Source organism: Scomber scombrus, chromosome 3, assembly GCF_963691925.1.
Source record: "Scomber scombrus chromosome 3, fScoSco1.1, whole genome shotgun sequence".
In the NCBI taxonomy this organism is placed as follows: Eukaryota; Metazoa; Chordata; class Actinopteri; order Scombriformes; family Scombridae; genus Scomber; species Scomber scombrus.
Window position 1 is genome coordinate 12,503,111 of NC_084972.1, and position 16,885 is coordinate 12,519,995.

Genomic DNA, 16,885 nt, shown 5'->3' on the forward strand with positions numbered 1-16,885 from the left:
CTCCGTGCCCTCTGGTGTGAGGGGTTTTAGCCTCCATTCCGTGCGAGCTGGTGTGCAGGCAGGGAGCCGAGGCAGTTAGCTGGTGTGCTAACCGTGAAGAAGCCGAGAATTAGCTGGTGTGCTAATGCCCGGTGCTCGAGTAGCCGTGGTGGGGCGTCGAGAGCAGTGCTGACCAAGCCGTGGAGGGCAGGAAAGCACTGAGTTCGATCTGGTGTGACCGACGAAGCAGAAAAAATGTCCTAAGCTAGTAGCGCCCAGCGACAGAAGCTAAATAAGATCCGTCTATGGACAGTTAAGCTAGCTAGCTCTGGACGCGAGATATGCTCCGAGTGAGAAGAGGTGTTTGAATGAGGGTGGTGCCGTCCGCATGAGCTATTTAAGGTAGGTGGGACTACCTGTGGCGGACGGACACGTTCACCAGCCAATCAGGATTGGCGTAATGGGATAAATGCTTCTGAGGGCTGCAGCGAGGCGTGCATCCCATAGTGAGACATCGAACGAAATATTATGAAAGAGAACCTAATTCTATTCAGTTTTCTATCATGTAAGATTGAGAAAAACACAAAATATCCACTAGTGAACTGCTAATTATTTGCAATTTAGGCTTTAAAATGACTGAAATAAGTGATCAGTTATCAAAAAAGGTGCTGATTCATTTTCTGCCAATTGACAAATCAATTACTCAACTATTAATCTGTTGCATGTCCAAACTGACAACCACATAAATCTCCCTCAGCTGTGATCTTTAATGGGAGTTGTGAAAGGGTTAACATACAGGCTGAGAACGAATTATTACATGTATGGTGTGTACATACAGTATACAGTCCATGTGAGCTGTCAGCTGATATTCAAGGTCACAGAGAAATACATGCCCTAGTTACTGCTGTTACAATATATGAAGACTGCACACAAGACACACACACACTTATAAAAACCAGAGTGGTCTCTAGGAACTACTCGAGGTCACGTGTGTTGCTGGCTAACAGCCAAATCTGTGGTTTATCCGTGGGTGGAGCCGCTTTCACCCGGCCTCAGCCACTTCACACTGCAAAATGATGAAATATAGTCATTCATATGGCACCAAACACGCGTGTACACACATCTCAGCCCACAATAACACTGACTGATTACAGATGTGCGCTGGCTGCCCTGCACTGCAGGAAATGGTTAAATAATCATTCCCCTATGATGGCTATTTCTTTAACGCATTACGTCAGAAAAATATGTCTGGGCACACATTACACTGACCTCAAGTGGAATTTGTCATAGTCACCTCCATTCAGTGAAACATATGGAAACAGCAGAACACAATATGGGCTTATGTGCAGGAACATACATGGTGATATTGATTACGACACTGCTGTGAATTACAGCTATTAAGGTGATACATGTATGGCAAACACAAACACGTTCATTCATTTAGCAACAGAAAAATGAATCGGGGTGCACCTAACAGGCGCTATGCTTCAAAATAAAGACATGTTTACACTGAAAAAACTACACTGAGTTGTGTGTTTGTATCACAGAGAGCAGGAAACAAGTGGAGAGGACAGAATAGGGAGGAACAGAAGTGGCTGTATTCATGCTGACGGCATGGGTTCAAGACAAGCCTGTAATTCATCCGTGTGTGTGATTGCATGTGTTTGTGTGTGTGTGTGTGTGTGTGTGTATGTGTGTATATTCACACAAGTTTGCACAGCTATCCATGTTGGGACATTGCATTGACTCTATTCACGATGGATAACCTGACACAAACTCTAACCCTCACCTCAACTTAACCTTAAGTCACACCTTACCCCTACACTGCCTAATGCAGGTACCTTTTCTAACATGTTTCTGTTTACAAAGCAGGAGAGCAATGTAGCAACCTAGCATCTGATGGTATCCATAGTAACATTCATGATGCAAACTTTTGGTTGAATATGAATGCTATCAAAAAGTAGATTGTTTTTATGTCAAAGTTGATACATATAGATAAATATGAATATTGTACAAAGCTCCTTAGACTGTTGTGATATTTATGTTTTCCCCACATTTCTTAAAGTTACTCATCTAAGTGGGGGGTTTTGTTAGACCCACCGGCAATTCATGTTTCAATTAAAGGAATTACTGGTAGTAATACAGTCATGACTCACCCTCTTATTCTACAGCCACCAAGCGTACAGCAAGCTTTTTTAATTTTGCAGTGAGCTACTCTTTTAAACCTTCAGAGAATCTGACAGTGAGTTTCCCATTTTATTTTGCTTAAAAAAAATCACTGCCATAAGCCAATAAATACCGTAAATCAAGGTTTAGCCTGCATAAGGACAGCACTGTACATGACAAGTAAAAAACATATAACACGTGAGTGTAAAAACCACTCACACAAGACCTCTGTGAGTTTAGAATAACAGGTAGAAATCTCATGAGGTTCAGCACCAACGTCAGCTGTGACGCCACAGCCTCCTTAGAGACAGAGTGTGTTTGATTGGTTGCGTCTCAAAGGTGTTAGACACAATGCAAGATGCAGTGACAAGTTTTTCATTATGCTAATTTGACTGATTCAAAACTGAAGACTAGAGGTATACAAGCAAAAACAATCTGTTGCAGGAAGACATTTATTTTCATCTTGTTTACACTCTATGAATTGTTTCCGACCAAGACTCTGTAGCTGTTCTCTAAAATATGTTACTTGATCCTCATTGATCAATAATTTAGAAAAAGAGATGACTGCACCAGTTCCATATTCATGGGTTGCAGGGTAGTCATTTCTATGTTGAGTGCACGCCAGGCAGACATTGAAACCTCAAGGAGTTGGCACCTTTTCAGAGAGCTGCTTCCAAAAGCTGTCACCACATATTTAGACCACAATCCAACTGAATGGGTGAGACACAGAAGAAATAATAGATACTGTATGGAGTATGTACAGAGAAAAAAAAACAATAACATGAATGTACACAAAGAAGCATACAGACACTGAAAATGAACTGATGCCAGTGTAACCTCACAGGCAGTTAGAAATGAGGAAAATGCTTGTGAGCAGAAGATCATCAGTTCAAATCCCCACCCCAGCTGGGTAAAGGGGGCTGGGGGAAAGTGAATGAGTAACACACTGCCTCCCACCATTATCAACTACCACAGGTGCCCTTAAGCAAAGTACATAACTCTGTTTCTTTGTAATGATCCCTACAGAGAAATAAAACTTTTTTTATACCTTTGGCTTGATCCAGTCTGTTTGTTATTGTGTGTAACCAAGTCTCGCTCGAGGAGAAGCCTCTTTCTGAAATCTCACGAGAGGTAAGGCAACCAGTGTTATTTTTCTTTATGGTTTTATATTACTGTAAATGTTTGATTTCTCTGTTGGGGGCTTTCAGTAATGTTTTCAGACACTGATAATAACAATCTGAGCCTGTCAGGGGTAAAAACAAGCACTTTCAGCGGACACACATTGATGAGGCACTATTGCTCCAAAGGATTACATTTCAGCCCATTTCGTGGCTGCTGGCTGCAGCACTCTCGCTCAATATTGGACCAATTTCAGGAATTGTTGTCCCTATTAGTCACTTAGACACAAAAATATGGAAAATGGGGTCCAAGTTGAAAAATCCTTAAGTTTAAGTTTGTATTAAAAACCTTTTTTTCTCACTTTGAGGGATTTTACCACATCATCAACATGTGTTTTTCTCTTCACTTTTGTTTCTTTCTGCTTTTTAATGTAAACTATGGTAAAGAATCTTCTTGCAACAGGGAACATAATACATTTAGAAATCATAGGATGATCCCAACCTGGTGTGCATGTTGAAATGATCTGATCATCTAAAAGAAAACGTGCTGTTGTAGAAGACAAAAGGAGTGATTGTTACTTATTGTTTAACGAATGAACAATCCACAGTTGTCAAACCTGTTCTTCTGCAAAGTATCCAGATGGAATGTATGTATACATGTGAAGCAGGGTGACGTTAGTGCTGTTTTGCGATCACATAGCACAGAAAAAAACCCATTTAAAAATACAGTTAAGAGAAACACACACACACGCTGTTGGCATCCACAATACAGACACAACCCTTACCCCACATTTTCTGATTACTCCTGATAATGATGTACGCAACACACCACCCACACACAGCACAGATCAATACATAATTACACTGACAATTAGTATCATTAGAGTGGTGCTAGAGATGGGGATTTGTTGAGCTAAACACTCCTCAGAGAGAGAGAGAAAGGTCAGGAGAAAGAGAGAATTAAGCAGCTCACACAGTCTGCATGGGGTCTCTTCCAAAAGGTTTTCTACTGTCCTTTAATAATGGGATGAGAGCTACACTAGAGCACAGAGTGGGCGTGACACTGTTGGTACGCACACGCGCACGCACATACACACACAGCATGCAAATCTGAAAATCTATCCTGTATGAAAATTAACAAATTCCTCATTTCAAATCAAATCAGCAAATATTAAACGAAACATGACCTATTAGTACCAATAGCGTTTAAGACAACCCACCCAATCGGTGTCTCCTAACTCGAGTCATTTAGACTGTCAATTAACTCTGCTCATCAACTCGGGCTCAATTAATCAGGTCTAATTACTTAAACGCATTTGCCGGCACATCCTTTTAGATTAGGTCCAGAGAAATAGGACTGTGTTTTACACAGACCACAAGTGAGTTACATTCATTTGATGATGGATAATATAATATATGATATAATGATAAATATAATTATGGATTTAATAAGGTTAGGGGCCAGCCCTCTGAGTCAATTCTACTTTGTATTTTCTGTGATGTAAATCGTTTCAGTTTACGGCACAGAGAAAACCTGTAATTTCATTATCGGTTCACAAAATCAGAAAGTAATCTAAGAGCGAATGCAACATTGAAGAAGCAAAGACTAATTGTGTGCTCCAGTGGATCCAATTCAGTAAGTGACTGTAATACTCTCCTATAAAGAGCATTCTTATCAGCTATAGGTATAAGAGATTGGTTGCTACATTTGCATCTGCTAGACCGCTGTAATCAGTCTCCAGGGTGCAGCTCACCACAGGATGCTTCTTATTGTGATAACCATGCTCCTCTCAGCAGCTGCCCTGACTAGACCAACACACACACACACACACACACACACACACACACACACACACACACACACACACACACACACACACACACACACACACACACACACACACACACACACACACACACACACACACACACACACACACACACACACACACACACACACACACACACACACACACACGAGCAAAGAAAAGAGCCCTGCCTACAAGACAAAAACAAAATCACACATCATCGCAAATTCCAAGGAAAGGACATAACACCGCCGCCCACATTGTCTCACAAGTAATGTTTTCTAAGCACAGAAATTCCACAGAAAATAAGGCACTAAAATATCTAAATAAGGTTAAATAAGTGACCATTTAAATATGGATTTCAGGCTACGCATCAATGTCACAATTGGCCACACAAACAGCTGGCCTATGCAGCATCAAAAATGAACACTTTCTATTGATTTATGACTGATTCTCTGATTGATTGATGCATTGGTTTGTGACAGTTCAAAAGCTCACCATCCATCTAGTGGCGGAGAGAAAGAAGCTTGACATTTTGAATAGTCTTTGTGTCAGATATGAGCCTCGTGTAGTGACAAGTTGCTTACAATGAGGACGAGGAATGTTGTGATCGGGTTTTTTTTTTTTTTTTTTTTTTCCTATAATCCAGATTAAATTCAGTCATTTAAAATTCAGTGTGTGCTGATTTTCGGTCCCAAACCAATATTTCTATTTTGTTTTTTATGAGTAACAGCTTTATAGTTCGGCATTAAGGAAATAAAGCTTACATCACTGCTTCCTTCAATTGATTCCTCTAGTGTTCTGCATCATTTCCATGAACAAAAGGTTTGTCATTGAAACTGATGTTGCCGAAAGATTAAGGAAGGATCTGGACAGCATATCTTCACACAGAACATGAACTAAATATGCAGTTTTATATGCAGTGCAGCCTAAATGCCTAAAAAATTTAAACTTACATATTTGTGTTACTCTGTGTTTTATTCATTTAATGTATTTTAACAGGGCACAGGGGGTCATTTTTGACAGCTGCTGAAGTATTGGAAATTGGAAAAAACTAACAATAAAAAAATGCCTTGAATGGCCCCAAATCCAGCCTTGATATCACCTTTCTGCGGTTAAATTCCATAACTTTTCCATGACCTTCCACAACTAAATAAGTGCACTTTAATGACCTAAAAGGTTATTGCTCTCAAGTTTAATGTCTTCCTTGCTGTGGAGATAAACAGCTGGCCATCACTTACATCTTTTACTGTGATGAATTTAGTTAGTTACAAAATATATTCAGCAAAGTGACCTCGTAGCAAAGACGCATCATGAGAATTTATCCCGTTTCGATTCCAGAAACGCACACCATAAGGAAATCTGTTGAGTTCTCAAGTCCATGTTATTGTAGCACCTTCTTTTTAGAGATACACACCCTGTCAGATGAGCTACAACACACACACATACACACTGCTGACATGACAGAGAGGCGTGCTGCTGAAGAGGACAGTGTAGTGGCCAGGTGACGGACACCGATACTATTTGTGCAGCAGCCGGTGTTCAATCACGCTCCCCTCTCCTCCCTCTAGCTCTCTCCCCTCTTTCTGTCATTCGCCCTTTTCTCCCGCTGTTCTTGGCAGTGGCAGTGAAAAGATTTCTGGGGCTATCATTCTTGTTCTCGCCCTCCTCCTCTTTCCTCTCTGTGTCGGTGAATCACTGCCTCTCCTCCGAGCACACCCTGGCTGTAAAAGGCTTGCTGCTCTCTCCTCCTCCTCCTCCTCCTCCTGCGTGCCATCCTCTCTCAACCTGTTTATTCCACTCTCATTAAAAAATCACCACCACTGTGTCATTCTCAATACTTTTACCTATCTCGCTCTCAAATGCAATGGTGAAGTTGGCAGCACGCGTGATTTATTTCCCTCGGCTCAGACTGAACTGCTTTTGTCAAGTATGGACACAAACAGCCATAAAAACTAACACATGTTGTGTAAAAACACACTCAAATGTGGTCTGAAATTGGATTTGGATTTTTTTATAGAGATGATCAGTCTGGCAAGTCAACGTAACAAACATAACAGTGAAGTCGCAGCCAAAGTGCAGTTAGCCAGTTGTGACTGCAGCGAAGAACAGGGCTCATCATCAAACTCCTGATGACTGATATTGTTAGACATTTCACTTGTCCGATAGTAACATATCTCCATTCTTCATCTATGTTATTTTGGTTGTCTGGCTTGGAAAAAGCAACATTAGTTAGCTTAGATGTGCATGTCTACAGTCAGTGCAGTCATTTCCAAAACTCAAACCTGACTTGATCATTTGACAAAAAAACAATGTGGACAACTTTGTGCACCAAAGATCAGGTTAGGGAATCTTTGCAGATTTGTGTGCACTGTGGAAAAGTCATATTTTCTTAATTTTTTTGTGCTTTCTTTCTCAATCTCCTGCTCTTTTCCCTTCAAGCCTCCTTGGCTCGCTCTGTTATTTTCATACTCATTGTGTCTCTCATCTCCTGAACACCATCCTTCAAATTCCCCTCCTTTCTCTTGTACTTCGCTTTGGCTTCTTCCTTTTTATCCAACTCCCTTATCGTCTGTCATTGTTACACCCACATGCTGCATCTCTATCCCTCGTTCTCTGTCTTGTTCCTCTCACTCGTTCAGGCTCTCTGTCTCTTGTTTACTTCCTGCAACTTGCTCTTCACCTCTATATATTTCTCTTTGTTTCCCTCCTTTCTACTACCTTTATTTCACCAGTTTTTTTGTTGTTGTTGTTTTGGTTTTTTTGCATTCATCTCCCTCTCACCACCCTGTCTCTCACCCTCTTACTCTCTCTTTCTCGCTCTCCTTCTGTGGAAATGGTTTGTATTGATCCACTCTCAAACTGAAGAGAAGGTCAAGGGTTCACTAATAAAGCTCAGGGACAAAACAGAGACACACAAGCAAGCACATAGTCACAAACACACACACACACACACACACACACAAATGTATATATATATATATATAGCCAGGTAAATGGCTCTGAGGTGATGAATGGTGTGTGTGTGCCTGTGTATGTGAGCGACTTGTAATATGCCCAAACATTTGTGTTTACATAAAAACAGCCACCATGTCACTGTCACTATAAACATGTCATCCTAATGAGGGTCTGAGGTTAGAAATTATGATCCAGAGCAAATATGAAGTTCACACGAGGAGCCCACAGAGCGCCTGCTCATCCATCATGGCTGTGTGGCTAACAGCTGTCCGGGCCTCCCTCTCTCCACCCCTGTTCTGCCCCCCTCCGCTGCTCTATGGAAGGGTCAAGCTAAACTTATTCACCTTCCACCCCCCACGTCACAGAGCCTTTCCCACACTGCTCAGTCAAAAGTAGCTGTGATAGGCTTTTATGAGTTTGCAGCCTAGAGGTTAGAAAAGTGCATTTGAATTCCTGGAGTGGCTGGGAAAAATCAAGGGTGGGTCTCAGTGCCAAACACCAGTAGCTTAAAGGTTAGAGGGATGTTGAATAGGATATATATTCATATATTTGCCATGTAGCAGCCAACAGTGAAAGCCTGACATCTGGTAGCTGGATAGTTAACTGTATATTTAACTAGGTACAATTTATTAGTTTTTTTCTTAAAACAGGAGGTAAACTAAATGACAACTCACACTCGCATGACCCCTTAAAAAGTCTGAATGGTGGAGATCAAAGCTTCAACTAACTATTTTCATTATCAGTTAATCTTTTGATTTTTTTTCTCGATTAACTGGATAATCTTTTGGTCAATTAAATACCAGAAAACAGTGAAAAGGGTCCGTCACAGTATCCTAAAGTCCAAGGGGATTTTCTTTAAATTGCCTTGTTTGTAAGACCAACAGTCCAAAATCCAAAAATATTCAATGACATCACCATACGATCACATCAGATGAAGAAAAGTATCAAATCCACACAAATGACTGGCTGGAACTGAGAAATGATTTAAAATAATTGCAAATCATTTTTCTGTATCCCAATCCCATTAATAAAGTAATCGTTGCAGCTCTAGTGGAGGTAACTGGTCAAATACAAATTGTATCAAATCAAATCTTGAGGTTATGTAAAGATGTGGGCATGTTAAAATGTGTATTTTATATAAGATTAAATGCCAAGCAAATTTTTGCACTTACTTCATTCTCAGTTGATACAATAACACCTATCATGTTATGCACTGTGATGCAGCTCTTTCTGTGTTTCTCTGTTCTTATTATGTTAAGTTATTTTGCGACGTTCCCACACACTGAAAAATGACATTAAGGCACTCCGAGGTCAGATTTGAGGTCCTTGGGACCGCTGACTGTGGTTAAGGTCAGTAGAGGGCAGCTGACATTAGGTCACTGCTTAAGGGGAATGTGGCAGATATCATTAACCTGAGGCTGACCTCTCAGGTCTTGCTGCTGTCATGGGGTCAGCCAATCAGCTTATCTTTGAAGCGATTACATCATTATTGCTGACACCTTATATGGGACGAGAGTTTTTGGGAGAGGATATTTGAGTAATGATAAATTATAGGTGAATCCTTCTCAAGAGGGATGACTGGCACAATGGGACGGGGAGCACTGAAAGATCAAAGTAATGTAAAATACCTTGAGATGAATGTAAAGACAGATGATAGTTCAACATTTGAAAAAAAGTTAAAAATGAAGACTGTAGCACTAATATGGCAGACACATCACTTTTTCAAAGCAGGATTCAGGAACAGCAGACATTCTGATATTTTGAGGTGAGAATAGCTTAGGTATTAATAAGAACATTAATAATGGTTGTATTTTATTTGGTAATAGTCACACCTGTGATTGTCCTGCTAGAGTAAGTAAGTAAAAACCCTGTGAAAAACAGAGGTGAGTCATGCTACACAGTTAATTTAGGTGAAATATAAACCTCCATGTCTAGTTTTGGGTCTTATCAAAAGCACAGACACTGGATGGTGATTTATATTCCTTTGAGGCTGCATCATCCATTTATAAAGAGTTGTCATGATGGCAAAATCTTCCTCTTTCATCCAAATATAAGCAGGGGGTTAAGCAGCATATCAGCATAATGTAACAAACTCATCTACCTGGCATGAGCACTGGCACATACAATATTTGACTGGACTGATTTTGTTGCACTACATCGCATAAAAAGTAGATCCAAATGTTTCGCTTCACTACCCTACAATTTTGCTCCACAGTACTCTGCACATGAAGCCTCTGCAGCACCAGTGCAAAGGTCTAATTGAAATAAATGAGTCTGTTTTTGTGTTTTTTTGCCTCAAAGCTATTGTCAGTGTGATGGGCCCTAAGAGAGAAAAACCACAAAAACAAGAATGAAGACAGCCACTGAACAGGAAAGAGACAGCATCTACAGAAGGTGGCAAAAGGGAGGAAGAAAGAGAGGTGAAAGAGACAAATTCGACTTGGTCATTCACATCACTTGCACTACCACACAAAAACACACCTGTGCACTCAGGCTAATGAAGTCTTATAAAGAGAAGGAGCACTGTTCTTACAGAGTGTCCCACTCCATTAGAAGCAACACAGAGTGAATGGCGTGTGTGTGTGTGTGTGTGTGTGTGTGTGTGTGTGTGTGTGTGTGTGTGTGTGTGTGTGTGTGTGTGTGTGTGTGCAAAGACATGCTGATAAAAATTGTGTGCGCTGACATTTAAAGAAAAAGCTTTAAACAGGTCTTCTAATTAAGCTATCTTAAAAGCAAGCAAGATGGAGGGGATGGGTGGGTGGCTTTAAAGAGCACAAAGGATAAAGAATGGGGTCACAGAGACAGGTGGTCAACTAAGAGTGAGGCACACAAAACACTAACAGACTGAAGAAAGATATGAGAGGAGTGGGTGAGCAGAGGGAGACAGAAATGAATGAGGAATGAAGGTCAGACAGTATAAGCACAGGATGTGAGCAGGTATGTTCACCATAGAGTAAGCTAGACTGTGATGTTGTGTGGTGCTTTAAGGTCTGCATGTGTGTCTGTGTGAGTGTCCTCTGTAACGCATGCAGGGCCATGCTCCGTGGATCGGTTAATAAAAAAAACAAGTCTAGCTCGTGCTATCCCCCAGGATCTCGCACTGCGGTGCACCAAATCATAATGTGTGTGTGTGTGTGTCTGTGTGTGTGCGCGCTAACTCCTGAGTGACATTTCACAAAACCAAGAGACTGGGCTAATGATTGGTTGTGGTAAGAGCAAAAATTAAGTGGAAAACAGTGAAAAAGAGAGTCAGCAGGAGAAAGAAACAAGAGCTCTTCACACTTTACATTGTTAATCAATGTGGGCCTGCAGCGGTGGTCCATTTGAATGGATGTAGCATGGGTAGGCCAGTAATCAATTAGCCACCATGTAACAGAAGAGAGTAATGGGGTCAGAGGAAGAAAGAGGAGTAACAGACTGTTTTGGGAATACTAATTTCACTGACATCAAGAGTAGTTTTCAATATATGGATTACGTGGGTATACTTGCGTGTTCATGTGTACGAGCAAGAATATTTTCAGTCGTGCTCTGACAAAAGGCTCTATCAACTATGTGAAAGCAAGCAGTGTTGTCATATTTTCCTTTAAGACCAGTTTCTATATGGTCAATAACATTAATGCAGCAAAAAAGTAAGTATGCCTTGTCAGATAAGTACACTGAATGGCTCTGAGGAAAAAGCTCTTAAGAAAGTGTTTACTATACAGAACCCAAAAAAGAAGCGATATTGAGATGTTTGAACTTACCGAGTTGATGCAGGCGAGTTCCTTGTTGAGCAGCCAGGGTAAAGAGAGTTTCCCGTCTCCCTTGTAGCAGGATTGAATCCTTTCTTTGATCTTCTCCTTTATCCTCCTCAGGGTGAATAGGCACAACGCTGACTCTTTGGGTGGTTTGGCCCGATTCTTCTGACCCTGAGAGAAGACCGTGAAGAGGATGTCTTCATTCTCAGAGATCCCCAGAGAGTTGGCCAGCTGACGGCCCGGCCGGGCCAAGTAGGCATCCTGCACCAGCCTGTACTCTACTCCATCTTTAGTGCAGCCGATGGGGAACTCAACATAGGAGTAAAACTTGGGGTCATCCACGCAGAGACGCACGATTTTGGAGGTGAAGAACTGCTCTCCACTGGCATCAGGGGAAGTCAGCTGTGTATCCAGCTGCATTGTTAGATAATACACAAACTGCTCACTGCTGAAGCTGTAAACATAGTAGATGTCAAAAGCAGGGAACTTGGACAAAGTGTCTGAAGGGATCTTGAGCTGAGAGGAAACAAACTCATCCTGATAGACGAAGCTGAACATGTCTGCGTTTTCCTCGTTCTCCATCAGCTTGCGGCTGGACAAGGTTGGGAAGTATTCAGACTTGCCATCAATGGGGGTTCCGATGAATAGCTTGCTCGTCTTAATGTCGGGGGAGCTTATGATGACCCCTGACATGGTACCTGATTCAGCCACACTGGACAGGTAGTGCTCCTTGCGATGGTGGGGCTCACCCAATTTAAAGAGGTCATCCAGACGTAGGAACTGGCAGATGCCCTGAGAGGTGCTACCGCAGGCGATGAGGCGGTTCTCGGCATAGTCTATAAGAAGAAGCTTGTTCACATTGGGGGTTTGGGCCAGGTCGTGAGGGCAAGACTGGACACTGGGTGGAGGGTAGCACTTTTCATTGTCATCCACTGGTCCAGTCATGTGGCTGCGCAGTTTCGTGAGGTTACTAGATAGCTTGAAAATCCAGTTGATAGCTCCCACATAAACTTCTCCAGTTTTGTTGTGGATGGCCAGATGTGTAAGCCCCCACACAGCAGGATTAAACCGTTTAAATGGCGGAGGTTGGCCTCCAGAGAGGGTTGGACTCATGATGAACAAAAGCCCCAAGAGGAGAAACAAGTTCCCCAGGCCAGGGGAGGCCGCTGACCGAGCTAGGAGATACATATCTGGGCTGTCTAGAGGCAAGGCTTAGGGGGACGGGGAAGGAGAAAGAGAGGAGGAGGAAGAGGAGGAGGAGGAGTACAAGCTTTACCAAGTCCCAAGTCAGGATTTTCTGCTTTTCCTGTGCTACTGTCAAAAAATAAGGGAGGACACTGAGAGGGAAAGAGAGAGGGATGAAGAAAGGGGAACAACACTCCTATCAATCCGCTGTCCTGTTCTCAGCGTGGCAAGCCGTCATCAGAAACATCATCCACAGAGGCGCGATGTGGGAGCCCTGGAAGAAAGAAAGAAAAAAAAAACACTGTGAGTGTCCAAGGAACATTTCATATTGATTATGCATCAAGCAGGCAGGGAAGCCTACAAGGCTCACAAATTGCACAGCCAAAATTAGAAAAAAAAATCCAAGCTGACATTTGCCCCAGTGATAAATAAATGATATCAAATCAAGTCTGAAAGGCAAATGTGTGTCGGCATTTAATTATGAGGGAAGATAGCAGAGGAGGCATGGGCCGATTATTAAAGGCTCTGTACACATAATGTGAGTCTTGCTGGAATGAGTTATAGACTCACACCACTGAACTCTTTAATATTTCATAACTTTCAATGTTACTATGCTGGCTTTGGAGGAGGCATGTGTTAGAAAAAGTGCCAGTGGGCACTGTTACATTGACAGCAAGCAATTTATAGCCAGGTCTGCTTGAAGGATTCCCTGTCTGTTTAAACATCGTATCAACACGCAAACCAGTAATCCGCTGTAATTATGCCTGCAGTTTAGGCAATTGTATCTAGGCATTAGGTTCTTATGGCAGCATAACAGGTCGCCCAATACTCTGCTTTCTCTCAGGAAGATGCAATCATATCCAATATCCAATATGCGATCCAATACAGACCGTATATATTTTACAAGTCAAAGAAAATCCTAATTATTTCATTATAGTTTTAGTCAATCGAAACATCAGATTACACTGAACATTTCAGTCAGTCTAGTCAAGCCAAATACAATAATTTCCTCATTTTAGTCAAACTTATTTCAGATAAGATTTGGTCTCATTATCTGATCAAAAACACAGGTTGACTGATTACGAATGCAGCAGAAAGTGTCTGGTATGATGCTATCAATTTAAGAGCAATACATCCAACACAATTCAGCACCTGGGTTTTTCATAAATGTATTCAACTGTGGCGGTACCCCCACATATATCCAACACCAACATGCACTCAAACACACACACACACACGCCAATGTATAACCAATACTTGCATTTGCCAACACACACAAAATATGAAATAAAATATGAAAATCCTTGATTGAGGTATATACTGACAATACAACACAATTAACCTGTAACTGACATTGAAGGATCCCTATCTCACACACTGCCACTCCAGGCACCTCCCTCTACACAACAAACAGTCAGCAAACTCTCTTGACTTTCTACTGCTTATGCGGAGAGTGGTTCGCAAAAAAGTGCTATTGTTTTTGGTCTGGCTGTGGCCTAACACCTTCAGAACGTATAGCCCATATTTCCCTTCCTCACTGCTGCATCTGCCCTCTCACACCAGCTAATTCTGAGGAAATGAAGAGGTAAGGCTTAGCGCAAATACATATTTTACTCAGCTCTGCTTTCATCTGGCAGCTTTTCACAAATGCACAAATATTTTTTCATACAGCACATTCTATACCCCAGAGCTGTTATCCTTGGACGACCTGAGATGCGGCAGAGAACAGAGAGGGAGTTTTAAGGGCAGGAGTACGGTAATTTATAGGACGGAAGGTTTACAGGTAAAAGACAGGAGGGAGGAGAAGAGGAGGAGTCAAGAGAGTGAGTATTTGGCTCCTTTGGGCATCCTCCAACTACAATACAATGATGAGGAGGAGCAGAGTTTGCTGTGTGTGTGTGTGTGTGTGTGTGTGTGTGTGTGTGTGTGTGTGTGTGTGTGTGTGTGTGTGTGTGTGTGTGTGTGTGTGTGTGTGTATGCTGCTACTTGACAGGCCAATCATGCTCCCGCAATACTGGGACATTAGTTCTCCTGTAAATGCTGATTATGCAAAAATGGACACAACACTCCCAGGGACCCCAAGCTTCAATTTCACCTTGACTATCAAAGTGTCTGCACGGAAGGGTGTTTTATGACCACACCGAATCGGAAAAGATGAGACGCTACAGAGAGACAAGGAGGGTAGGGAGGAGGAGGAGGAGGAGGAGGAGGGGGTGAGGGAGGCAAAACCATGAGATAGAGGAAAATCAAAAGGAGAGGAGAGAGGCGAAAAGGAATGTGGGTTTTGCCTTTCTTTTTCTCCTTATCTTGGTTTTCGCCTCCTGCTCCCCTTCTGGTGAGCCACTCAGAAACAAGGCTATCTGCCAATCAATCACCAAGCATGCAGGTCAGGAGTGTGGTCAGTTTACCGAGCTCAGAGGGATGAATGAGTGTTTCAATATCTGTGTGTCTCTTGTGTTTCAGCCGCCCTTTTGAAAAGCAGGTATGTGTGAGTAGACACTAAAAGGGGAAAAAGTGCACTTTTGAAAGTATTGAAAGAATTAGACACCTCTGTAAGAGGAGTCATTGAATTGCACATCAATTTTAGTCACTGCTGTTGCACATTAAGTGCAGGAGAGAGTGAGGGGGAGAGAGAGGCTGAGCAGGAGAGAAGAGAAATTGTAGTGGCGTTGTTCGTGGAATAGCAAACCATAGCTCAGCTCAGACAAAGCCAGCCAGGTTCAGGGAGAGGTCCACAAATGAAAGGCTGGGAGAAGACAAATGTATAGCAGAGATAAAAAGAAAACAAGGTAAGAAAGAGGAGCAGAGCAAGAAAAAAAGAAAGTAAGAGACTGAGGGAAGCAGACACTGCATGGACAGAAAAGCATAGAAAGAGAAGAGCAGAAGGGTGAGCGAGGACCAGCGGGAGCCAAACAAAAGGCAGCACTTATGCTGCATTTTAATCAGGGCTCTACCTGCACTTGAAACAAACACCAGGGGAGCCTGTGGATCGAGGCACCTAAGCACAGTAACAGCAGACAGAAGGGCCTGAGCTACAGTTATCAGATATACCCCCACTCTCCACTCTGTGAGATTAAAACGACTAGACGCGGATCACGGCCTCTTCGACATAAGCAGCCGCAATAAAGTGACGAGCCAGCCTATAAAAAAAACTAATTTCTTGCTCAACGGTACAGTCGCGCTGCGCAACGACAGCAGATGTCAATTTAAAGCGTGGCGACGCATAAGGAGGCTGTCTGCCTCATTTTCCTTTGTCATTTCCAAGCGAGGGAAAGATACAATGAAGCAGAGAGAGCGAGCGAGCAAATGAGAGAGCCTGATAAAGAAGGAGAGAGAATCTGACACAAGAAATCGTCCCTACAGTAATTCTTCTTCATATAGGCCAGCCACAGCTTGATGTAATAGAGTGTGAATCGCACAACAAATTGCATCTGGGGGTCTCTGGCTGCTTGTTATCTATCCCAGTAATAAGATGATGACATCACAACAAACATGTCAGTAAAAAAGACAGCATAGAGTGATCTTCTTTCATGAGATTAACTTCAAAATGGCCTCAAAATTCTCCCCTCAATCCCTCTACTTCCATCCCCTGTCATGGCTGACGTGTCCAACAGTTGAGGATGTAGTCAATTACTAAGCATCTTACACACAGTCTGCTTTCTTTTTCTCTCTCAAATTTCTCCATTTTGTCTCTCTCTCTCCTTATCCCCCCTCTTCAATTTCAATTTCCTCCAGAGCTAAAGTGAAATGGCGGGAAGAGCGGCAGGAGCAAGGTAGCAAGCCATATCTGGCACCATCGAGGAAAAACATGTCAATCATTATGGGCCGGAGCGTGTCTGTGGCTTTGGGAATGGGCAGCCACCATATCGGGGGGAGCCGAGGCTGTTATCACATCAGGGAAAAGCATTAGAGAGGACGGGCAGTAAGGGGCCAA

General features: G+C 42.4%; 1 protein-coding gene across 3 annotated transcripts in view; it reads right to left on the reverse strand.

Moving 5' to 3' along the window:
• LOC133978203 (plexin-A1-like) overlaps window positions 1-12,954 on the reverse strand; it is a 169,043-nt gene extending 156,089 nt beyond the window's left edge. For 2 of the 3 annotated variants that reach the window (XM_062416582.1, XM_062416583.1), the window contains exon 1: window positions 11,773-12,954. In XM_062416582.1, the coding sequence (XP_062272566.1) occupies window positions 11,773-12,954 (1,182 nt within the window). The remainder of the gene's footprint in view (window positions 1-11,772) is intronic. The other variant, XM_062416584.1, reaches the window with a different exon arrangement.
• Window positions 12,955-16,885: the final 3,931 nt, after the last annotated feature.